Source organism: Cetorhinus maximus, chromosome 10 (assembly GCF_964194155.1).
Source record: "Cetorhinus maximus chromosome 10, sCetMax3.hap1.1, whole genome shotgun sequence".
NCBI classification, from domain to species: Eukaryota; Metazoa; Chordata; class Chondrichthyes; order Lamniformes; family Cetorhinidae; genus Cetorhinus; species Cetorhinus maximus.
Genome location: NC_135888.1, coordinates 109,820,022 through 109,845,467, shown reverse-complemented (window position 1 = coordinate 109,845,467; position 25,446 = coordinate 109,820,022). Strand labels below are relative to the sequence as shown.

Sequence of the window (25,446 nt, the reverse complement as noted above, 5' to 3'; positions counted from 1 at the left end):
AAATCTGAGAATGAACAATATTATGCAGCTTCAGAGCACCATCTAGTGATTGACACTTGGAGCATTGTTGGCAAAGAGTCGGCATTTGCTTCCGTTGATGGTTGGTTGTACATGCTGACCCATCCTAACCATGAAAGGTCTTGAAGAACAGCATTGATTTTATATATGTTTCTAATATTGCTTGCTTCAGTTTCTGCAGAAACTGTCTTTTAACCTCAAAATGTGGTCCTTAAATATGAGATGTAATCCAACCATAATTTTGTGTAGCAGAGCTTCTTTAATATCATTTAAGGTCCACTCCTTTTTGGGCTTGAGGGTCACCCCAAAGATACACAGGCACTACCTTCTTAACATCATATATTGATCTTTATCCACTTGTTCTAACAATCTTCACATCATTGCATGCATTGTCGATTAAGTATAATTTCCTCAAAAATCTATAACCAGAAGTGTCTCCTTCTAGAACCCTTAATTTCTAGCTGAGAGGCAACAACTGCAAACTTGTCTGTCTAGTATAGCTAACAACAAGTTCACTTGTGTGGATGTTAATGTTGGTAGGAGAATTTATATGGTTGGAGAGTTTTAGAGCCAGGTGGCAACTCATTCGGAGGACACCAGGCAGGGGGATTTGAGAGGGAGGTTGAAATTACCAAGGATGAGGAAACTGGGAGTGGAAAGAAGGGAGCATATCATGAGAAATTTGGTGTGGGGGGAGCAGTTAAACAAAAGGATCCTAAAAGAGATGTGAGAAGGTGAAATAAGGTAAAGTGCTCAAAGGAGGAGAAGTGTGGAAAAAACCCATGAAGTTACATGCTGATAAGAGCCACTTTGTCACCGTGACAGTTGGGGTGGTGGAAGGCGTTGCTTAGTGGGGAGATTTTGATTAAGGGGAAGGTGTGAACTAAGGAACCTGTGAACTAAGTTTCAGTCAAATGAGTGTCAATGTGATCCTCATAATGTCATATTTTCAGTTGATGCAAAGTCAATATCATTTCCTTGAGTGAATTGTTTAAGGTTTTTCCTATTTTTAAAAAATTTATCCATGGGATGTGGGCTTTGCTGGCTGGGCCAGCATTTATTGCCCATCCCTAGATGCCCATGAGAAGGTGGTGGTGAGCTGCCTACTTGAAGTTCATGCAGTTCATGTGGTGTGGATACACCCACAGTGCTATTAGGAAGGGAGTTCCAGGATTTTGACCCAGCGACGGTGAAGGAACGGCGATATATTTCCAAGTCAGGATGGTGAGAGGAGCCTTGGTGAATTCCTGCAATGCATCTTGTAGATGGTACACACTGCTGCTACTGTGCGTCGGTGGTGGAGGGAGTGAATGTTTGTGGATGTGATGCCAATCAAGCGGACTGCTTTGTCCTGGATGGTGCCTTGTAGATGGTGGACATGCTTTGGGGAGTCAGGAGGTGAATTACTCAGCGCAGGATTCTTAGCCTTTGACCTGCCCTTGTAGCCAAAGTATTTACATGGCTGAATACTATATCTCTAGCACAGTATTTTGGGCAAGAGTAGCATTGTCTGGTTGTAGGCAGTATTGCACAGAATTTATTACTGTAAAATCTTGTATGTAAATCTCTCCCAAGTATAAATTGTTTCTCTGTTTTTAATCATTTTAGGAGAATCTTGTGTAAGACTAAAAAGTTATGAATACAAATTCATAGGAACCTACTGAAGTTTTTCTTATATTGACCTATTATGTGAATGATAGATAATTATCACACTTTAAGATAATGCAATTCAACTTATTATGCTACCTATCCATTGCTACCAATGGTCTCAAAAATGTTTGTTGTTTTCGCAGTTCATTATAGTAGTAAACACCCTGTCATTCATGGACTCTTATGTTGGACTCTGGAAGCCAGGAGCTAGATTTTGTATTCTCCAATCTCATCTTTCTTAACACATTTCGTTCCCTATCAACTCTTAATGATGCTGCTTTCAGGGTTAGCTGCTTAGTGCACTGCATCTGATGCAAAGGAAAATTGTGCTTTCCTCCAACTGGTTTGTCTATTGAACAGGCTGTAAATGACAAGCAAAGGTACTTGGTTTGAAATTAGTGGTTTTTGACAGTGCAGCGATATAGTATGTTGGAATACCAACACACAATGTGATTGAGTGTGGAGACTTAAACCAACTGTTTAAACTATTAGTCAGAGCTGAACAGCATCCCGGTATAAGCCTTCACTTTATTAGTGCTATATTGGCCAGTTTCAGTGAACATTTGGGCTGCAGGGGGAATAAAGCACTATATATGCAGTTATATAGTAACAACAACGTGCAAGTATAAAGAGCATCAAACATAGTAAAATGTCACAAGGTGTTTCACAGGAGCGTAATCAAAGAAGATTACAAAGAAGACAATAATGCAGGTAAGGCAATATTATGATAGATGACCAAAAGCTTGGTCAAAGAGGTAGGTTTTAAGGAGCATCTTAAAGGTGGAAAGAGTGATAAAGAAGTGGAGCAGTTTAAGGAGGGAAATCCTGGTGCATATGAGTATGACTTAAGCAGCTAAAGATATGGCCAACAGTAGTGGAGTGGTTAAAACTGTGGATGTGCGAGAAGCCTGAATTGGAGGAACACGCTCAATTGCCTAAGGGCGATAGGCATGGAGAAGGTTAAAGAGGTAAGGAGGGACACGGTCATGGAGGGATTTTAAAACAAGGATGAGAATTTTAAAGTTGAGGCATTGCGGGTTGGGACAGTGAGCACAGGGCTGATGGATGAATGGCACTTGGTTCAGGTTAGGATGTGGGCAGCAGAGTTTTTGATGAGCTCAAGTTTATGGAAGGTGACAGTTTGGAGGCCAACCTGGACAGCATTGAAATGGTCAGCTCGAGAGGTAACTAAGGCATGTTGTTATGACCTCCATAGAGTGTTGACGTTTAAAGAGAAATTGGATCACCAAACAGTTAACTGAAAGAACCATGCTACAAGATTTCATGTCTTCAAACAAATATAAACTTCACTGCGTATATTAATAAAATTAAACAAAGCAAGGACTATTAACACCATAGTTTGTGTCAGGAAGAGATATTAATATATATAATGTTATTGAAATTTTTTTTTAAATAGATGTTTGACTGTGTGTGTTAATTGGAATAAAGCCAGCTAGTCTGGGTGCTTTGATATATAGTAGTTTTGAGATGTAAAAAGTATGTAGAGGGGATATTTGTATCTTGTTGAATAGAGCATTCAAGAATGGGAGTGAAATCTTGCACCTAGCTGGGAGACACCAAGCAATGTTTATATTACTCATAAAAGTGGTACTATAAAAGGGGTTTTATAATTAGAAGAGGTGGAGTTCAAGGGGCCTAGTGAGGATTTGCATTCAAAAGGGATGGCTAGGTATAACCTGAGAGGAGCTTTTGTGTACAGGTCAGAGGCATGTAAGATCTAAGCCTGTTAGCCGACAACTGTATGCAAAGGAACAAATTGAAAGGAACCTCATTTTGAATTCGTAAGGTAAACAATGCTTTGCCTGGTGTCTGTTTAAGCCTATGGTTATTGTTGCCGAAGTGGAGATTAATTTGGGAATTTGTTAAAAGTTATGATAGTAATTTGTTGCCATGTGTATGTATTTAATTAGTTGCAAATTAATAAAGGTCTCATTTAGTTTGATATAAAAACCTCTGGAGAACTGGTGGTCTTATTCCTAAATTTAGAGCTGCAACTCAAAACATATCAATTAAAAATATAGGTTATAACAGTTGCTTAAAGTTTCCCGCTGGGATTTTAAATAACAGCCTTTACCAACTGCTGTGATAACATTTGTCAAGACTTGAGTATAAACACAGTTCTTCTTTTACGCCCTAATTCCGCCCAAGAGTTCTATTATACATTACGAGATCGTGAGGATTTGTTCACTTCTTCTTTTGGAATGCAAAACAAGTATACCAAAGCTTTCTGGAATTCATTTTAATTTCTCCTCAGCTATTCTCCAAGGCACAAAATTTCAAGGGGACCCTTCTATGAGCTTTTGGCTAAGCGATCCTCCAACTTGTCTTCAAAATCGCACGACTGTGGACTTTTCAGCTGGGCCTCGCTGCAATCATGCTCAGTCACTTAAAAATCTGAAACACCTCTTGAGTCCTGATGGCCTCTAAGCTCCTGTACAGCTCTTGATCCTATAGCTGGCTTATAGATCGTGGCAGAATCTCTCTCTCTGCTTGCCCCTCGCACGGCCGTTGCCTGCCCCTCGCACGGCCGCTGCCTGCCCCTCGGTCGGCCGCTGCCTGCCCCTCGGTCGGCCGCTGCCTGCCCCTCGGTCGGCCGCTGCCTGCCCCTCGGTCGGCCGCTGCCTGCCCCTCGGTCGGCCGCTGCCTGCCCCTCGGTCGGCCGCTGCCTGCCCCTCGGTCGGCCGCTGCCTGCCCCTCGGTCGGCCGCTGCCTGCCCCTCGGTCGGCCGCTGCCTGCCCCTCGGTCGGCCGCTGCCTGCCCCTCGGTCGGCCGCTGCCTGCCCCTCGGTCGGCCGCTGCCTGCCCCTCGGACGGCCGCTGCCTGCCCCTCGGACGGCCGCTGCCTGCCCCTCGGACGGCCGCTGCCTGCCCCTCGGACGGCCGCTGCCTGCCCCTCGGACGGCCGCTGCCTGCCCCTCGGACGGCCGCTGCCTGCCCCTCGGACGGCCGCTGCCTGCCCCTCGGACGGCCGCTGCCTGCCCCTCGGACGGCCGCTGCCTGCCCCTCGGACGGCCGCTGCCTGCCCCTCGGACGGCCGCTGCCTGCCCCTCGGACGGCCGCTGCCTTTCTCGCGTGTCTGCCCGCCCTCTCCTTTCTTGTGCACCCGCCCGCGCTGCCTCCCTCCATCGTCCATGTTGCCTCCCTCTATCGCTGAATTGTTTGTTCTTCAGGGCTCTCCTGAGCTTGCTAAACTTTGAAGCCTGCTGACTTCAGCCCTGTGTTCCTTGGAGCCTCTTTCTCTACTCTCTTCTTAACTAGGATCTCGCTCTGTCCCTTGTCTCTGTCCCCTGCCTGGGGCTCTTCTCTTGGGACCTCTCCCTGTGCCCTGCATCAGATTCATATCTGCAATGGTGTTTTTCACCTGGCCACATGAGACAGGTTTTTGCTCCTGGTCAGCGCATTTGCGGAAACTCGGTTCTTATGGGATTTGGAGTTCCAAGCTCGCGACAAGAAGTTGAGTTCGCTTTCCTTCCACTTTGGACTGTTGATTCACAGCTGATCACAATGTTCAAGTCTTCAGTATTTGTTTGTGAACATCTGTTGTGGTTGAAAAATCTTATGCATTAACTAATAAATTGTCTGGACTCTGCAACTTATGCCCATCTGCTATTATAACACTGCTTGAAAACCTGTTAATGGTTGTCGAACAGAAAATATTTTAATTAGCCAGTAGATGGTGCTGTGTTATCCATCACAGCTTCTTGTCCACAGCAAAAAAGCTTAGCAGCATCAATGCTTTTTTAAAAAATAAACTATTTTACAGGATTTGCATATATGTAGCCACGTGTGTATAACAAAATAGAACATTATTAAATGTTCATTGAATACTTTAATGTGTAACATTTGAAAATGCAATTACATGTAATCTGTGAATAATCCATATTTATGGCACTAATAAGCACATTTTAGTGAGAAATAACTGCTTTAGTGTACACATAATTTCCCTGTGATGATTAATCCTCATGGTTGTATATTCCTATTTCTGTTTTTTCTAGGTGATTCGTTGTATGATATCAGGGTGGATAGCTTCATAATTCTGTATATTATTTTCTTATTGCTGGATATTGCAGTGATATGAAAGTGGGCTGTGATCAGATTTATGGATACGATATTATTGTACTTTCATATTCTATCCAATTTTTTTTTGAGTATAACAAATGTGTCTTTAGAAGTAGCTCACATTTCCTTTGTACTGAAACCTGGGTTGTCCTGTTTATCTGGCATAGCTTAGAATATCCATATCTAATAAATAACTCCAGTCATGGAATACTGATATTGGAAATTACACAAGATGCCACCATGTTTACTTGTCTCATCCAAAAGGTAGTATATTCCCTGCCATTTACACTAAAACCACTTGGTTACATTTATTTACAGGAAGTGGGCAATGTTTTTGTTCCCTCAGCAAGGAATCCTGATGAAGGGCTGAAGGCAGGGTGGGGATGTATGGATGATCTGTGCATCTGCGCCTGCAGCCATGTGGAGCCACACTTTATGGGGGTCATTTAACTAATTGGTTGCAGCTGGGGCTGGCGGGACGTCCTTAGTAAGGGGAGCTGCCCGTCCCCAGGAGCTGCCAGCCAATCGGACGACTTAGGAGCGCCTTGAGGGGGTAGGTGTTGGTGAGAGCAGGTGCTTCCGTTGATGCTCGGGCAGGTGGGAAAGAGGGGGCCTCTGTGTGCCCACTGGGAGGCTGTCAGAGCTTGTACTGTAGGGCCCAGTGCTGTTGGTTAAATGCCAGCAGTAGCAAGAAGAGGCCTTTATTTGGCCCTTTCATTGGTTCAGTTCACCTTTGGGCAGGAGGGTCCTTCACCACCTTCCTGACTAATAGCTTGGCGGCTAGAAGATGAAGGTACTCCCTTTATAAAATTAAACCCACTGATCCTAAACTCTGTGCAAAAAAGGGTTCACGTAACCTTTTAGAACATATTCCTTAAAACCTCCCTGAAGCTCCAATTATCACAGATGTTGGTCTTCAACCAATTCAGTTCACTTCACATCATATATGAAAATTGATGAATGGGTTGGACTCTCCACTTGCCTGGATGGGTGGAGCTGCAACAACACAAAGATTTTCCCCATCTAGAACAGAGCAGTCCATATAATTGGCAGTTTGTCCTCCAGACTAACATTGATGCCCTCTTCAACCATTGTACTATGGCTGCAATGTGTAGAGTCATAGAGGTCTACAGCACAGAAAAAGGCCCTTCGGCCCACCAAGTCTGCGCAGGTCAAACAAGTATCTAACTATTCTAACCCCATTTTCCAGCACTAGACCCATAGCCTTGTATGCCATGGTATCGCAAGTGCACATCCAAATACTTCTTAAATGTTGAGGGTTTCTGCCTCTACCACCCTTTCAGGCAGTGAGTTCCAGAATCCCATCCACCCTCTGGGTGAAAAACTTCTTCCTCACATCCCTTCTGAACCTCCAGCCCCTTACCTTAAACCTATGCCCCCTGGTTATTGATCCCTCCATCAAGGGGATAAATGCCTTCCTGTCTACCCTATCCAAGCCCCTCATAATTTTATATACCTCAATCATGTACCCCCTCAATCTCTTCTGCTTCAGGGAAAATAACCCCAGTCTATCCAATCTCTCCTCATAAATAAAACTCTCCAGCCCAGGCAACATCCTGGTAAACCTCCTGTGTGTACTCTCTCGTGCAATCACATCCTTCCAATAATGTGGATTCCCAGAACTGCACGCAATACTCTAGCTGTGGCTTAACCAGCATTTTATACAGTTCCAGCATAACCTCCCTGCTCTTATATTCTATGCCTCAGCTAATAAAGGCAAGTATCCCATATGTCGTCTTTACCACCTTATCTACCTGTCCCACTACCTCAAGGGACCGGTGGACGCACACACCAAGGTCCCTCTGATCCTCAGTACTTCCCAGGGTCCTACCATTCATTGTGAATTCCTGTGCCTTGTTTGTCCTACCCAACTGCATCACCTCGCACTTATCCGAATTAAATTCCATTTGCCACTGATCAGCCCATTTGACCAGCCTGTCTATATCCTCCTGTAATCTAAGGCCATCCTCCTCACTATTTACCACCCCACCAATTTTTGCGTCATCCGCGAACTTACTGATCAATCCTCCTATATTCAAGTCTAAATCGTTTATATATACCACAAACAGCAAGGGACTCAACACCGATCCCTGTGGAACCCCACTGGACACAGGCATCCAGTCACAAAAACACCCCTCAACCATCACCCTCTGCTTCCTGCCACTCAGCCAATTCTGGATCCAATTTGTCAAATTGCAATGGACCCCATGGGCTCTTACCTTCGTTATCAGTCTCCCATGCGGGACCTTATCAAAAGCCTTGCTGAAGTCCAAGTAGACTACCGTCAAATGCGTTGTCCTCATCTGCACACCTGGTCACCTCTTCGAAAAATTCAATCAAATTGTTCAGATATGACCTCTCCTTAACAAAATCATGCTGACTGTCCTTGAGTAGTCCCTACCTCTCCAAGTGTAGATTAACTCTGTCCCTCAGAATTGCTTCCAATAGTTTCCCCACCACTGAGGTTAGACTGACTGGCCTGTCGTTCTCTGGTTTATCCCTTCCTTCCTTCTTGAATAACGGTACCACCTTGGCTATCTTCCAATCCTCTGGCACCTCTCCTGTGGCCAGAGAGGTATTGAAAATTATTGCCAGCACCCCTGCTATCTCCTCCCTTGCATCCCTCAACAGCCTGAGAGACATTTCATCCGGGCCTGGGGATTTATCTACTTTTAAGCCTGCCAGACCACTTAGAACCTCCTCCCTTTCTATGCTAATTTCTTTAATTATATCACATTCCTTCTGCCTGATTTCTATACCCATGTCGTCCCTCTCACTTGTGAACACCGACACAAAGTATTCCTTTAGAAACCTACCTACGTCTTCCGGCTCCACACACACATTACCACTATGGTCCTTCATGGACCTTACTCTTTTCCTAGTCATCCTCTTACTCTTAATATACTTGTAAAATAACTTTGGATTTTCCTTTATTTTACCTGCCAATGTTTATTCATGCCCCCTTTTTGCACTTCTAATTTCCTTTTTAAGTTTCCCCCCTACACATTCTATACTCCTCTCAGGCTTCTGCTGTTTTGAGCCCTTGGTATCTGCCACAAGCCTCCCTTTTTCTCTTTATCCAATCCTGTATGTCCCTCGACATCCAGGGTTCCCTGGATTTGTTAGTTCCACCCTTTGTCTTTGCCAGAATATGTTGGCCCTGTACTCTCCCTATTTTCTTCTTGAATGAGTCCCAGTGCTCTGATGCACATTTACCTAAAAGTAGCTGCTCCCAGTCCACTCTGGCCAAATGTGTGCCATCTACTGGTGTCCTCCAGCACCTAACAAGCCTGCAAGCTCCACCATTTTGAAGAACAAGGTCAGCATATGCATAGGAACACTATTATTTCCATGCAGTGTTCCAGTGAAGCTCAACGCAAACTGGAGGAACAGCACCTCATCTTCCGACTAGATACTTTACAGCCTTCCTGACTGAATATTGAGTTCAACAACTTTAGATCATGAACTCTCTCCTCCATCCCCACCCCCTTTCTGATCCCCATTTTTCCAATAATTTATATATATTTTTCTTTTCCCACCTATTTCCATTATTTTAAAATGTATTTCCATTCATTGTTTTATCTCTACATTTTTAGCCTATTTCGATCCCTTCCCCCCCACCCCACCCCCACAAAGGCTATCTGTCCCTTGCTCGTCCTGCTTTCTACCCTTAATGTCACCATTAGCACATTTCTTAGCTAATATCACCACCGTCAAGACCTCTTTGTCCTTTTGTCTATGACATCTTTTGGCAATTTCCACCTATCACTGGCCCTCCATCCAGCTCTGCCTGTCCCACCCCCCCTTAAATCACTTATATTTCACCTCTTTTCTATTTTTCCTTAGTTCTGGTGAAGAGTCATACGGACTCGAAACGTTAACTGTGTTCCTCTCCACAGATGTTGTCAGACCTGCTGAGTTTTTCCAGGTATTTTTGTTTTTGTTTTTATTTCGGATTTCCAGCATCCGCAGTTTTTTGCTTTTAACTATTATTTCCAAGTTGTTCTTCAAGTCATGCTCTCCTGCCTTGAATTTAAATCACTGTATCTTAATCGTTACCTCATTAAAATTCTGGAACCTTCTACATACCAGCATTGTGTGAGTACCTCCACTAATGGTTGGCAGTGGATCAAGGAGAACACTCACCACTGCCTTTTCAGGCCAACTAGGGGTGGACAATAATTACTAGCCTTGCAGGTGACACATCCCAAGAATATATTTTTTAAAAAAACTTGCTGTTTGTGAGATAATTTGAGTGATGTAGTAATAATTTGATATATATTTGTACTTGATCTTTGTGGCATTTTTATAATCTTGGAAATTTTATCTGTTTACCATTCTTCAGGAGAATAACTAACCTGGACAGTGACCATAAAGATGGATCTTGTGCATATTCTGCTGGAAAGAGTGGGCTAATTGGGCAAGTTTCCTTGTCCCTTGATCCATGCTTTATATGACGCTATGACCGCCCAGAAACTAGAGGAATGTTGTGAAGATTTTCGCCATACGCCATATTTTCATCAGGACAAAAGAAAGAGTGCCAAATTTCAAACAATTACAACAATTTATACTAAAGGAGTTGGGGGGGGCGGGGGGGGGCGCGCGGTGGCAGGGTGCTGATTCCTTGGCAAGTCAACTCTGATTGATGAGGCATTGCAGTGGAGAAACCAATGGGGACTTATTTGCCCCCCCCCCAGCCCCGTGCTTCCAGGTAAGTCAAAAAAAAAGCGCAAGGCTTGAGTGTATTCCTTTCATTTGCAGAGAACAGGTCCCTGCGTATGAGCGTATGTTCCTTCTAGCAAGCATAAATGAACCACTTTTCAAAAATTCAAAACGTTCATCTCAAAAATTTTGAACAACATATTAAGCAAGCTGAGCGTGACTGTGAGTGGTATTTTCTACTCGTAGGATGCTGCAGTCAGTCCAGAAAGTCATTCTGCTTGCCACATGAGCAATTTTGTGGATGAGTTTCAGTGCCAGTGCAGTGCCAGGTACATAGGCCGTATGTCCCAGTGATTGGCTGATTGAATCAAACAACATGGCCCTGGCTATTTGCAGTAGGTAGAGTACAAACTCTGCTCATCCAGCCCATCCTTTCAAAACCCGCAACAAAACAACTACCATTAGATGTGATTCTGTGATTGAGCAGCATTTGCTGAACAGTTCTGAATACGCTATTAGCTACACTAACAATTACTTTAAGATAATCAGTTAAGCTCGTAACATGACTTATTTATGCTCGCTAGAAGTGACATACATTTACACACATGGACCCATTCTCTATAAGCAAAAGAGATATGTTCAAGCCTTGCACATTTTTTTAATTACCTGGAAGCACGGGGAACCTTTAGTTTGCCATTGGCTGAGGCATTGTCATAGAGATAGTAATCAGAGTCAACTTGCCAATCAAATCAGCAAACCTCCCACAGTATAAATTGTTATGATCTTTTGAAATTTGCTATTCTTGCATTTATCCTGATGAGTACAAAACGAAAAGCTTTGGCAACATGTCTCTATTTTCAGAAATATTCAAGTTCTGTACTACCAAGCGACATTGTTTTTCATTCAAATTGATATCTGTTTTCAGAATGATTTAGTCATGTGTCATTCTTGGGCAAAATAGGTAGCATTAACATTTGGAAAACAGTGTTCAGTCATTTCCATTATGTAAAACACACAAAGCAGGAATATGGAAAGTGGAACATTGTGAGCAATTGAAATGTTGGAAATAAATGAAGGATAAAGCTTTCCAAAATAAATAACCTCAGAAAATCAGTATGAAGGATAACAAAATAAGTGCGATTATGGCTTTTTGAGGCAATGTCTATGAAAGGGTAGTAAATCCAACAATACTTTAAAAAGTCAAATTATTATGACTTTGTTGTAAGTGCACTGCTTTAAAAAGAAAGTCACAAATAATCACTGACTTTATTGTAAATGTCATTGCAAAAGATATGCATTTGCTGTATGATAAATTGCCAGCGATACATAGCACTGATTGCCTGCCTTATGTCTGCTTTTAAAATGCAGCCAATTCCCAGTAATTCAACACAAGGAAATATTGAACTGGTTGAAAGGGACAGTCAACTTTTATCCACCAACAACAGTGCCAACACTATTATTATTATTTTATTAAACCCACTTTTGCCAATGATGAAATAAAAGACCCCTGGAGGGGTGGTGGTGTTGTGGGGGTGAGAAAATAGTGCCTTACATGTTTTGATCATGAAAGACATTTTATTGAGATCCAGTGTATGTGTATGTATGCCAGAATATACAATTACATATTGGTAACAGATGTTTCTACAATTTTGAAGGAGGAATAAATTTTAACAGGTTGCAAGTGAGCTGCTGCTTTGTCCATTGCGCAGTTTTTAAGACATATTGGGGTGAAATTGACCAAGGTCAGTAATGCACAATAGACTGATAGCCTGTTTTGCACCACTGAAGTCAACAGAAAAGAAAATCAAGTGCAGTGTAACATGGGCTGCAATCAGCCAATCTTGTGTTACTAGATTTGACCACGGTGAATTCTCAATTGTACCATTAGGTTTCTGTATGTGCACTATTATTCATAGAAACTTGTTAATCTATTTTGAACATTTGGTTGAGAGAATTTATATAGAAGAAGTTTAGGTATTTTGATGAAGCATTGTGCAGAATGAAAACTCTATCTCAAGTTATAACTTTAGATAGACATATTTGAATCATTTCAGAAATATGACCCAGATGTTTCTGCCATATGAGTGGGGATGATATTAGAATGACACAGCATAAGAGGAGGCCAATCATCCAATCATGCCCATGCCAGATACACTTTTATACTGCATTAATGAATGGGCATTTGGTGAAATAATTTATGACATTATATATTACTTGGCATCTATTTGCATTGTAACCTTAACCGTTGGTATGGAAGACATGAATCCACTAAGGTAGCATAATGACGAGCTTTTCTGATTCAGTTTTAGATTACTTGGGATTGCAATTACGATACTTCTGGAAAAGAAGTTAACCATATCCACCAAAGCTTCAGTATTAGAAAACAAAAGAGGAAAAAAAAATCGACCTTGTGGTAGTGCTAATTTATCCTCAATATTATAAGTTTAAATTATCACTATCAATTATCAATAATTTATATTATCAATTTTTAATGATTAAGCCCTTGAAGGACTAATTTTATACAGCGAGCCTGAAAGGTGAAAATAACAGTGAACATACGCTCTCTTGTTACATGCTCATGACTTGGCCTTATGGAATTTTTGTACAAGTATTTGTCTAAGATTATGCAGCTACCTTTTACATTATGTTCAGGGAATAATGAGAATTTTAAAGGTGCGTTGGAATGGCAAGCTTAATGGTGCAAATACCGCAATACCACATTGTCAGAGTTATGTCTTTGATTCTCCACTCACTGAGCCATTCAGGGACAATTAGACAAACCAGACCTTCACTTTGTGAAGAAGTTCACTGTCTAGACAGAGCACACAGCCTACAGATTTCTGTTTTTGAAGCTATTGAGTAGATTCTAGGTGTTGCTATAGTGACAGTGCATAGATAAGCTGCCATATATACTGGGTGGTGGAAGGCAGCAGTAGACATAGGAAATATTATAAAACCTACTGAACAGGTTTTGTTTGGAAAATTTTCTAACCTGTCAACCCTAATTTCGTTTTCCTAAGCAATTTGATTTTTGCAAGTCTAACCTTTTTACTACCCTTTCTCATCTGCATAATTGTAAATTTAATATGAAGTTTGAGCTTCCACTCTTAGTGCCAAGCTGTGATGAATAAGACATGATGAACATGGAAACTGACTAATTTTGGGGTTACAATAAGCTAAGCAGGGTGGATTTGAAATATCATTTTCACTAAGTCAGCCTGTTTGTTTGTGCACAAGGTTGACACATTTGTATTCAGATTAGTGCAAACTGGTGTTGCAGTAAAGAACTGGTAAACTGGATAGGTGAGAATGCACAATTTTACAATGCCTGTTTGTAAAACAAGTGCTTGCTTCTTGCATGTTCATTAAGAAGCAGCAGTGTTTGACCCAGATCGATACTAACACCACTGGATTACAGTACTTGGTCCACATCCTAGTTTAAATTTGTGACAATGATGGAGAAAGCTGCAAGACGCCTGGGGTACCTTGGAAGAGCAGATTTACCCTTAGGATCATTTTTCAAAGAAATATGCTGATGTATTTGTCTGTCTTCCACTGTTCTGTTGATTTTTAATCCATCAACATTATGTGAGGTAAGTGGCTTAAGGAGAAACCAATGCTGAGGATGAGTTGAATTAGCATGTATGTGCATGATCACTGAAGTCAGCTGTGGCTCAGTTGGTAGCACATTCGGCCCTGAATCTCACAAGGTTCTGGGTTCAAGTCCCAATCTAAGTTTTGAGCACAAAAATCAAGGCTGACACCCTAGTGCAGCACTGAAGGAACAGTGCACTGTCAGAGGTGCGGGATTTCAGATGGGATGTTAAATCAAGGCCCTATGTGCCATTTGAGTGGATGTAAAAGATCCTATGGCATTATTTTGAAGAAGAGCAGGGGAGTTATTGAGGATGTGTATGGACTACATAATTTGACATGAAAGAAATATTAGAACTTATTTCATCATAATTACAGCAGAGCAATTATATATGCATTTATATATGTATTCCCTGTGAAAATGAAGTGCATTACATGTAGGAGAAGGCGACACTAAACAAGAAGTGAAGAGTTGGGGTGGAAAGAGTTCACAGGAAGGTTTAAAGAGGCATTTTTTTTTGTTAAGGAGACAGCTTTTTTGATGTCAGAAAACCGCAGCTAATACAAATTGTTCTTAACTTGCTACATGTATTCTACTTTAATGTTACATTTAAACCCTTTTTCCATAATGATTTCATTCATTACTATCAAGATTATAAATTGCATTAATCTTTTGTGGGAAGTAGAGGCCCTAAATATAAGATAGTCACTAATATACCCAATAAAGAATTCCTTTCCCCAGAAAGTGAGAATGTAGAGATTGCTAGCACATGGAATAGTTGAGGTCATAACATAGATTTCAGGGAAAGCTGGATTAGTACATAGGGAGAAAGTAATAAAAAGGATATATTGTTCGGGTTAGATGAAGTAAGGTGGGAAGAGATTCGAAGGGAGCATAAACACTACAATAGACAAGTTAGTTCAAATGGCTTGTTTCTGTCGTGCAGATTAATGTAATATACATATCTATGTTTATATTCAGTATGACAGTGTATTCTATCTTATGAGTTACTGTGTATTTTATATGATAATTTTATTATAGTGCTCTCAGTTACATTGCCATCTCTGTTATAAGCTTACAAAACCATGCGCCCTGTTATGCTATACATTATTCGAGGTCATGGAACATTCACTGCAACTCTCAGCGCATTAGGAGAAGCAACATGCTTGGTTCCCAAACACTGCTGTGTAGAACGGTAGAGCACTTCTCAAATACAGAATTACAGCACATCATTTTTTTTTTTGAATGATCTGAAGTGCTGCAGGGCAGAAATACATTTAAAAATTGAGATGATAAAGATCTGAATTTGCAGTGTTATCTTCCATGGAGGCTTGTCATATGTTGTTTGTGTGCCAATGCTTCCTGTTGGGTAGTAACCCTATGTCCCAGCGCTCATGATTAGTTGTGCCTATTTGTTGACACTTCTTTGTGATTTCCATATGCTAATGCTCCCTGCCTGTTTGTGGTGTTCATGAGCCATCATTCCCTTGTGGTTCCATCCACTTACCAGCACTGTCCTTCAGTGCCATTTTATGTGCCAGTGGTCTTCTTTGGTGGTGAGGTCTGTCTGTTAGCACTCCTTTCTGTGTAAGGTCCTCAATATAAGTAACAGTTATCCAACTTTGGTCTCATCTCCCCCAATACTTGCTGCTTGAATCTCTGTAGTCAGATTTCCATATCGTCCACAGCACAATGGCATCCTTGTCAAAAAGTCAGCAATATCTTCCATTATGTGACTGCATTTGTTTTTAATTATTCTTTCACGCGATGTGGATGTCATTTGTAAGACCTGCATTTTTATTGTCCATCCTAATCACCCTTGAGAAGGTGGTGGTGAGTTGCCTCCTTGAACCACTGCAGTCTATGTGGTGTAGGTACACCCACAGTGCTGTTAGGGAGGGAGTTCGGGGATTTTGTCCCAGCGATGAAGGAATGGTGATATAGTTCCAAGCCAGGATGGTGTGTGGCTTGGAGGGGTACTTGCAGGTGGTGGTGTTCTCATGTGTCTGTTACCCTTGTCCTGGGTGATAGAGGTTGTGGATTAGGAAGGTGCCGTCAAAGGAGCCTTGGTGAGTTTCTACAGTGCATCTTGTAGATGGTACACACTGCTGCCACTATGCGTCGGCGGTGGAGGGAGTGGATGTTGAACGTGGTAGATGGTGTGTCAGTCAAGCATGCAGCTTTGAACTGGATGGTGTTGAGCTTCTTGAGTGTTATTGGAGTTTCACTCATCCAGGTAAGCGGAGAGTATTCCATCACACTCCTGACTTGTGCCTTGTAGATGGTGGGCAGGCTTTGGGGAGTCAGGAAGTGAGTTACTTCTCGCAGAATTCCCAGCCTCTGACCAGCTCTTGTAGCCACAGTATTTAAATGCCTGGTGCAGTTCAGTTTCTGGTCAGTGGTAACCTCCAGGATGTTGTTGGTGTGGGATTCAGTGACGGTAGTGCCGTTGAATGTCAAGGGGAGATGGTTGTATTTTCTCTTGTCGGACATGGTCATTGCCTGGCGCGAGTATTACTTTCCACTTGTCAAGCCCTGGATATTGTTCAGGTCTTGCTGCATTTGGACATGGACTGCTTCAGTACCTGAGGAGTCCCGAATGGTGCCGAACATTATGCAATCATCAGCGAACATCCCTACTTTTGACCTTATGATAGAGGGAAGGTCATTGATGAAGCAGCTGATGATATTTGACGATGATTCTGCTATTCTCAATTACATGCAGACCTAGATCTATCTTTTATTTCTTTACTTTTCCCTTTACCATTTTCTTTACCTTGTACCATCACCCCTTTTGTCATGTAACCTCTCCTGCCTTCCACTTTATAACATACCTTCTGTAAGGAAATATCTCTAAACTCAGTTAAATCATTCCTCGTTCAGACTTGAGCAAATTGTCCAAATCCAAGTTTATTACTCAGTCAGTGTTATACAATAGATTTATACAACCTGGTTTCAAATAGACTCCAGGTGATCAAGCTTGGCTTCTCTAGGTATTGAGCTCTGATTGTCCCAGGAGCTCTAACTGTATGATGGCTACTACCCATATGTCACATGTTCAAAAGACCTTCCAGGCACCCTTAAAAGACCTTCCCCTTTTAATGTGAGTTACATCACTTGAGTGGGGTGGGGATGGTAGTGAACATTGTTGGAAAGGGGTGAATGTTGTGCAGTGTGGTGAAGATTACCAGGGGTGAGGGGGGCAGGTAAACATTGCCGGGGTTGCTGTTGTGCTGGAGTGCTTTGACACTCCAGATGAGTTACTTTGAGCTGCGCTTCTTAGCAGGCTTTGCACCCGCTAGGAAAAGCGCTAAGTAAATCTGTGTAAAAACCAGAGTAAGTATAGCACAAACAGCCCAAGTCTCCATGATTCTGGCCATCTGATCCCACTGTTATAGGGAATCGCAGAACAGTTAAGGTAGCGTTAACCCAGTGATCACAAGTTTGAACTTCCCACATAAGTACTGCGCATTGGAATTTCCTCAGGCTCCTGAGATGCATCAGCAACTTAAGATGTGTGGCTTGTCACTCTTCATTTTGGGAGATTCAGGCCACTGACTTTATATATCTCTCTCTCTGCAGATACCGGCTGACTTGCTGAGTACCTCCAGTATTTTCTGTTCTTCAGATTTGCAGCATTTTGCTTTCATATTATTGTCTAAATAAATGGTGCCAACAATAACTTCTCTCACCTAAGAACATCATAGGTGGGCATCATTGTTACATGTGATTCTGGACCCACAGCAGTGGTTGACTCTTAAATGCCCTCTGAATGAGGGCAATTAGGCATGGGCAAAAAAATGCTGGCCTAGGCAGCGACGCCCACATCTCATAAATTTTTAAAAAAAGGCTAATCCTGACCTAAACCAGAAGTCTCTAATCATTGGTTTGTAAGATTAACAATAAAGATGGGAAACCTTGGTAGCCATCTCACTAGTAGGTATATCCCAATGTTGTCAGTGAAGTAAAATGTTATAGCGGGTGACTGGAAAGTCATGTCTGCCAGCTATCAACCTCTGAAAGCAAGATCACCAATAATATGAAGCAGCTGAGAAATCATATCAAACAGTCATATTCCAGAAATATTCCAGAACTTACTGGATTCCGGGATGGTCCCAGCAGATTGGAAAATCGCTAATGTGACACCCCTGTTCAAGAAGGGAGGGAGACAAAAAGCGGGAAACTATAGGCCAGTCAGCCTAACGTCTGTCGTTGGGAAAATGCTAGAGTCCGTTATTAGGGAAAAAGTAGCAGGACATTTTAGAAAAGCTTAACACAATCAGAGTCAACACGGTTTTGTGAAAGGGAAATCATGTTTGACAAATTTGCTAGAGTTCTTTGAGGATATAGCAAGCAGAGTTGATAAAAGGGAACTGGTAGATGCAGTGTATTTGAATTTCCAGAAGGCATTCAATAAGGTGCCACACAAGATAGGAACTCTCAGTATTGGGGGTAATGTATTAGCATGTATTGAGGATTGGTTAACACAGAAGATAGAGAGTCGGGATTAATGGGTCTTTTTCAGGTTGGAAAGACGTAACTAGTGGAGTGCCACGAGGGTCAGTCCGAGGGCCTCAATTATTTACTATCTATATTAATGACTTGGAGGAGGGGGCAGACTGTAATGTATCCAAATTTGCTGATGATACAAAAATAGGTGGAAGGACATGTTGTGGTGAGGACATGAGGAAATTGCAAGGGGATATAGACAGGTTGAGTGAGTGAGCAAAAACTTGGCAGATGGAGTTTAATATCGGAAAGTAGGAAAAGTCAAAAGGCAGACTATTATTTAAATGGAGAGAGACTCCAAAGTGCAGCACAGAGGGATCTGAGTGTCCTTGTGCATGAAACACAAAAAGTTAGCATGCAGGTGCAGCAAGTAATTAAGAAGGCAAATGGAATTTTGGCCTGTATTGCTAGAGGATTGGAGTTTAAAAATAGGGAAGTCTTGTTACAACTGTACAGGGTGTTGGTGAGGTCGCACCTGGAGTACTGTATACAGTTTGGTCCTCGTATTTAAGAAAGGATATACTGGCATTGGAGGCAGTTAAAAAGAGATTCACTCGGCTGATTCCTGGGATTAAGGGGTTGACTCATCAAGAATGGCTAAACAGGATAGGCCTTTATTCATTAAAGCTTAGAAGAAAGAGGGGTGATCTTATTGAAATGTACAAGATTCTGAAGGGGCTTGACAGGGTAGATGTTGAGATGACGTTTCCACTAGTGGGGGAGTCTCGAACTAGGGGACATAGTTACAGAATAAGGGGGCACTCATTTAAAACTGGGATGTGAAGGAATTTCTTCTCGCAGAGGGTAGCGAATGTCTGAAATTCACTACCCCAGAAAATTGCGGAGGCTAAATCACTGAAAGTATTTAAAGAGGAGGTAGATAGATTTTCGAAACATTGGGGAGTTAAAGGTTATGAGGAGCTGGCACAAAAGAGGAGTTGAGGTCTGGGGCAGATCAACCATGATCTTATTGAATGGCGGGGCAGGCTTGAGGGGCCGAATGGCCTACTCCTACTCCTACTTTCTTAGGTTCTTATGTCATATCTCATGTTATGTTATAAGTCTTGACTCGGACTGTGAATGTGTTCAGGACAAATGTTGTGGCCGTGAATAACTCAAATCATTGTTTACATCAAATTAATTAAACCAGTTTCCTTTTCTTTACCCTGTTCTAGTTTTGGCAAACAGACTGCAGGAAGCCTGAGACGAGGCTGTGAATGTATCGTTTTGGAAACTTCAGAAATGATTGTGGTAAGCACTATCGCTGGTTTACAAACTTTTACCCAATGAGCTCAGACATTCTGTGTCATGTATTCTATGTCATACTTATTTAATATAGTGACAATTTGTAGTTCTGATGTCTTCACAAACTTAAAGCAAAGTTGATGAATGAGCCAGCTCTCAGCAGGCATTGCTGATGGAAAAGATTTACTAAGTTCATAAAATGGAGTAATAAGGTGGAAATTATCTCAATGAAGTCAACAGTTTTTCTTATTTTACAACTAAGTTGATGCACAGTTGAGTATCTTTTTTGAAGAGGGAAAGTTTTAGGAAAGATAGATCCGACATCCATGCCTGCGGCTTTAGACCGAGTCTCCCAAGGTCTGGCAAACACTGTCGAATTGCCACTCTGCTCCTTTTTTTTCACCCTAAGATGGAGCTCTGCATTTCTTGCCCGGACTTTCAAACTGGGCCTCGTCAGAAATACGGAGTGTACCTGTTCTTCATGGCTTCCCCCAATGATTTTGGCCCAAGCCACACCCCCTTTTTATGGCACTAGCTGCTGTATTCCGGTAGGTTTAAATGTCCTAAAGCTGTGGAAAGAAGGTAAGTGGGTGAGGGGATAGGGTGGCAGGTAAGTGGGTGAGGAATTAGGGTGGCAGGTAAGTGGGTGAGGGTTAGGCCACGGAGGGATAGAGTCGGGAGGTCGGTTGCGGGGGTGTCCAGCTGGGGGTTGGTGGTTGGTTGGGGTGGAGTGGGGGGAGACCAGTAGTAAAGTTACCTAGGATTGAGAACTAGATTTAATCTTTTTAAACTTTTTCCTTGGTAACTGTTCTGGTAAGTGAGTTGGATCCATTGGAAGTCTCCGACTGTAACTCAGATTCCCCAGGCGCAGGGGAATTGCCCATTGTAAATCCAAACACCCTGTGAAATTCCCACTTAGTCAGTGCATCAGGACTTCCAAAGGGCCCCCGTCTTTGGGGGTACCTCCGATGTACGACCGTCTGGAGATCGGAAGTTCTGGGCCATTGTGGTGTTATGCAGTTGAGGTAGAAACCTGCGGCTAAAATTAACCCTTTTCTACTGAAAATTTGCAAAGTGGTTGCTTCTCTTTGAAAATTTGGAAAGTCTATACAAATGATCATATCGTCTACTTGTTATGGGAAATATGTGACAAAAGTTAAGCAGAGTACTTAAATATCTTTTTAAAATTTAACCTTTTGCAATTCAATTTTTAACGTGCATTTTTTGACAATGATCATTTTCTGAATCAGGTTGTCCTGCATTTCAAAGTCATTGGCTCCTGGTCTCGTGTTGAGACAGAAGTGAGAGACACTGATATTCCCTTCTTTAAATGAGTACTATAACTGGGTTCGACTTTTCTGGCTGAGAACAAGCATCCTGAGTTACTAAGCCTGCCCATAGTGACCTTGGAGGAGCAGGAGAAATACTAACCCTCAAGTTAATCGGGTAGCAATATTTGACCTAGCATTTCTACAGAAGAAAAAAATGCTCAGCCTTCTCTTCCTGCAGAAAATATATTTGTGTGGAACATAAGGGATAGAAAAAAATGGGGTTATGCTGTTACGCCTTCATGCTAAAGTAGATCCACTTTCTGTACACATGCCCATGTGTCAAAGCACATCACTGCCTTAATGTACTGAAAATCCTAAAAATATGAGGATGATGGAGAAAATGTTATTGAAGGACAAAAGAGCAGAGGCAATCACATCGGCTGTTGACTTTTGATCACACTTTTTATGTTTGGCTTTGACATATTTAGGCCTGAACTTCCATGAGTGATAATCAGAGTTGGATTGCCATTCCACTCCTACTTTCTTACCTGAAATTTTTTTCGATCCTATCTCGCCCAGTCGGGTGAGATCAGTGCAGGGCAGCGTGTCCCTGGAGCCTAGCGTTGAGGGCTGTACAGTCAGATGTAAGGAGGCCATGCTGCCTTTTTTGTGGCACTAGCCTGCTGTAAATCAGGTAAGTTAAAGGTCCAGCCAAGTTTAAAGGTATTTGGCGGGCCAGGGAGAAGGTAAGCGTATGAGATGAGATGATAGGATTTTGTGGGGGTGGATTGGTATGATTGGTCCTCAGTGTGGCGGTGAGAGTTGGGAGTGGGGAGTTCCGTGGGGTTTAGGGAACCCTGTGGGGGTGGGGAGACCTGTGGTTTTGGGGGTTGGGTAGGGTTTGGATTGGGAGTGGGGGGTTTGTGGTTACTTGTCGGAGGTGGGGGGAGAGCCTCCAGGGTTGGGGTAAGTCCCGTGGCGGGGGGTTGGTATGGGCCTGTATAATAGTTACCCAGAAGTTAGAAGTGGTTTTACTTCTTCAAACTTTTTCTTGGTAATTATTGATGTAACACAGTCGGAGCCATCTGAAGTTTGTGATTTAAATCACATTTTTGGATGGTTGTCAGTGCAGGGCAATTGCCCATGGGAAGTTTGCCTTACAATCCTTACCTGGGAACTTCCTGGTGGTGGGGTGCTCTCCAGCCCATCTTTGGGGTACCCCCCAGTTACATTGCCCTGGAGCTCAGAAGTTACAGCCCTTTCTTCAATATTATTGTTGTCATAGAGTTGTACTGTCCTTTTGGAGCTACTGCTATATTTTTTACTTATAAGAGCTAGCGTGGTGCTGCTTGCCTGGCCTCAACTATAGTGATCCTTTGTGAGACCAGTGTCAACTGTGATCGCCTGTTTTTTGTTATGCTTCAATATAGTTATATCAGCAAAATGCATGCTTCTTATTTTCATTCTTTGAAAATTGTATGAGCTCCCATTCTGTCTTTCAGTTCTGTACTGAATGAGAAGGACTGTTTTGTTACATGTCTTATTATTCCACTTTTAACAGAGGAAAATACCTTGACAGTACCAAAGTGAGTAAATCACTATCCATTCACTTGTAATTTAATAATCCAGTGACTAATTCCTTTAGCTGTTTTGTCTTAAATTCGTTCCTCCATCACATAACTTGGTCAGAGATACTTTATGTTTCTTAATTCTTTAAGGCGATGGATGTTATCTTAATCTCTGTCCTGATGGCAACAAGCTGTCATAACTTATGAAGCTCAAACCTGGAATATTCTGTGGACCAATTTTGCCTGGGGTTTGCTATGTATCTGCATTGCCAGAATTGACCTTTAGCATAAGGAAAGCTTTATCTAAATGCCCTCAGCAGTATTCCTAACACCAAATATATTCCAGGCTAAATGTAGAATAAAACTTCATTTCTTTTGTTCAACAATGTCATGTTTAGTTAGATATAATTTGATATTCGGAAGAAATAAACTTCCTACTCCTTGCTTAAAATTTGCAGCAGTAGCTCAGAAAGAACGTAAAGTTGTGTATAACTGTATGCTTGGGTTCACTATATCCAACAACTTTACACGAGGGTGTCAACAAAGGCAATATTTGCTTATTTGGTGCCTTTAATGCAATAATATGTACCAAGGCTCTCCACAGGGGTGTTATAAAACAAAATAGGACACTGAACCATATAAGGAGATGTTATGATAGATGACCAAAACATTGGTTAATGAGGTAGATTATAAGGAGCACCTTAGAATCCCTGTTGATCACAGCAGCTCCACAGTCATTTTACACTTCTCATTTAGGCAGAAGTTCTGCCTCAGAGAGCTACAAACAAATCAGATTGGCTGGCAGCTCTGTAGTCTCAGCAGCACCAGTGGTAGCAGTGGCCAGGACTGAGACTACTAACAGTCACTGTCTGAATCCAGGTTTTGGTAAGTGCAGAGGCCTCATGATAGGGAAGGGAGGGGAGGCCTGGGATGGGGTGGGGCGAGGGGAGGGTGGAGGTCTTGATGGAGAGGCTGAGGGTGGGCTGGTGTTAGGAGCACCTGGGAGAGGGTAGGGTGGGGGGGTGGGGGATGGTCATCTGTTGTGGAAAAGGGACCCTTGAGGGAGCTCCCTCCCCCCTATCTTCCTGCCCAAGGCCCAAGTAGGGTGACCTGAAAGGCTGAACATCTGCCCCTGAACTCCTCTCACCAGCATCAAAATTGAGGCTAGATGTGAAGCGACTCCTTAAGTGGCCATTTTAAAAATGTTTTCATGGGATGTGAGCATCGTTAGTAAGGCCAGCATTTGTTGCTCATCCCTAATTGCTGTTGAACTGAGTGACTTCCTAGGCCATTTGTTACGATCCAGTTAGGGGCCAGTAAGTTTTTGTTTAAAGTAGACAAAGTTTGAAATCCCTGTTGCCCAGTAGTAGAATAAATTCACAAGATTCCATGGTTTTAACCAAACAAAATAAACTTTACGAAACAAGGTCAGAAATGTAAAACAATCTACAATATCTACCTTATATTTTAACATTCATAATTAACATGAGGTGAATATGACTTAACAGGCAAACTGTGGTTGAACGCACCACACTGCCCATTAAATGGCAGATGCGACCAAGACAGATCCCACGGATTTCTCAGCAACCCACCCAGATGTAGGTGACTGCTATTAAAACTCTGTCTCCGTCATGAGGGATTTCATCTCCTCACTTTTGAAGATTTAGGCTTTGAATTCCCTCAAAAGCTGCTCCGACTCGGACTGCCTCGATGACTGCTCACTTCCAATGGTTCAATTTCTTGTGCTGAGACTGTGTTCCACAGGATTCACAAAGCTGCACTCCCGCCTCTAATTACCAGCACAATTCCAATTCTTTCGCAAACCTCTAGCTTCACTAAGCTGGCACTGCCCCTGAGTTTCTCTGAACTCCAGCCTCCCAGCTACACTGAACTATAAATGGCTTTCAGGGTTTCTTCTGAGTCCTAAATGCCTGGCACGAAACCAGTGACTTTCCGTCACCTTCTCAGCTCCAAAGGACTTGGCTGAGCCCTGGCTGTGTGAAGCCTGCTAACAGCAGCCCCTTTTGCGGAATCCTCCTCCCCTGCTGTAGATCACTCGCTCTCCCAACAAACACGCAGATAAATTGAAACCAGAGGACCACCTTGAGCTTCACCCATCTCCGTGACAATGTAACCTTTCAGGATTCACAATGATTTAAAACTAATTTATCTCTAACCCCCAAAACAAAATAGCTCTCTGGATTGCACTTCTTTGCAAGCAGTGTAGACACCACGTCTCTAATAAACTAAATAACTTCGCCTGCTGTTTTATGGCTCATCTTTTAAGCGTAATAGTGTCCAAGTTGCTTTAGTTGCATTTATCCTATTTTCTACAGTTAAACTTTAATCTTCCCAGAACTAAATATTACCTCTGAAATATTAACATGAACCACAATCTAGATATTTGTCTCGCATTTTAGAGGGCAGTTAAGAGTCAGTTGCATTACTGTGGGTCTGGAGCCACATATAGACCAGCCCAGGTAAAGATGACAGACTTTCTTCCCTAAAGGAGATTACTGAATCAAATGGGTTTTTACAACAATTGGTGATAATAAAGGGCCTCTATTGGGGTGAGGGTAGGCAGGGCACCTTGCACAGTATTGTGAACAGGTTGGGGTGGGGAAGGGCGCTATGAGGGAAGGCCACCCTGGGAATTGGCAAGCCGTAAGATTGTGCCCATAGAATGGTTACAGCACAGAAAAGGCTATTCGGCCTGTTGTCTCTGTGTGGGCGTTTACTCAGCTAATTCCACTCCCTGCCTTTTCCCTGCAGCCTTACAAATTTTTTCTCTTCAGATAATTATCCAACTCCCTTTTGAAAACCACAAC

General features: G+C 42.5%; 1 protein-coding gene across 8 annotated transcripts in view; it reads left to right on the top strand.

Moving 5' to 3' along the window:
* The window catches only part of LOC144685938 (rap guanine nucleotide exchange factor 6-like), a 412,496-nt gene that overhangs the window by 138,210 nt on the left and 248,840 nt on the right, over positions 1-25,446 (top strand). For all 8 annotated transcript variants that reach the window (XM_078550986.1, XM_078550991.1, XM_078550990.1 and 5 more), the window contains one exon: positions 19,710-19,785. In XM_078550986.1, the coding sequence (XP_078407112.1) occupies positions 19,710-19,785 (76 nt within the window). The remainder of the gene's footprint in view (positions 1-19,709; positions 19,786-25,446) is intronic.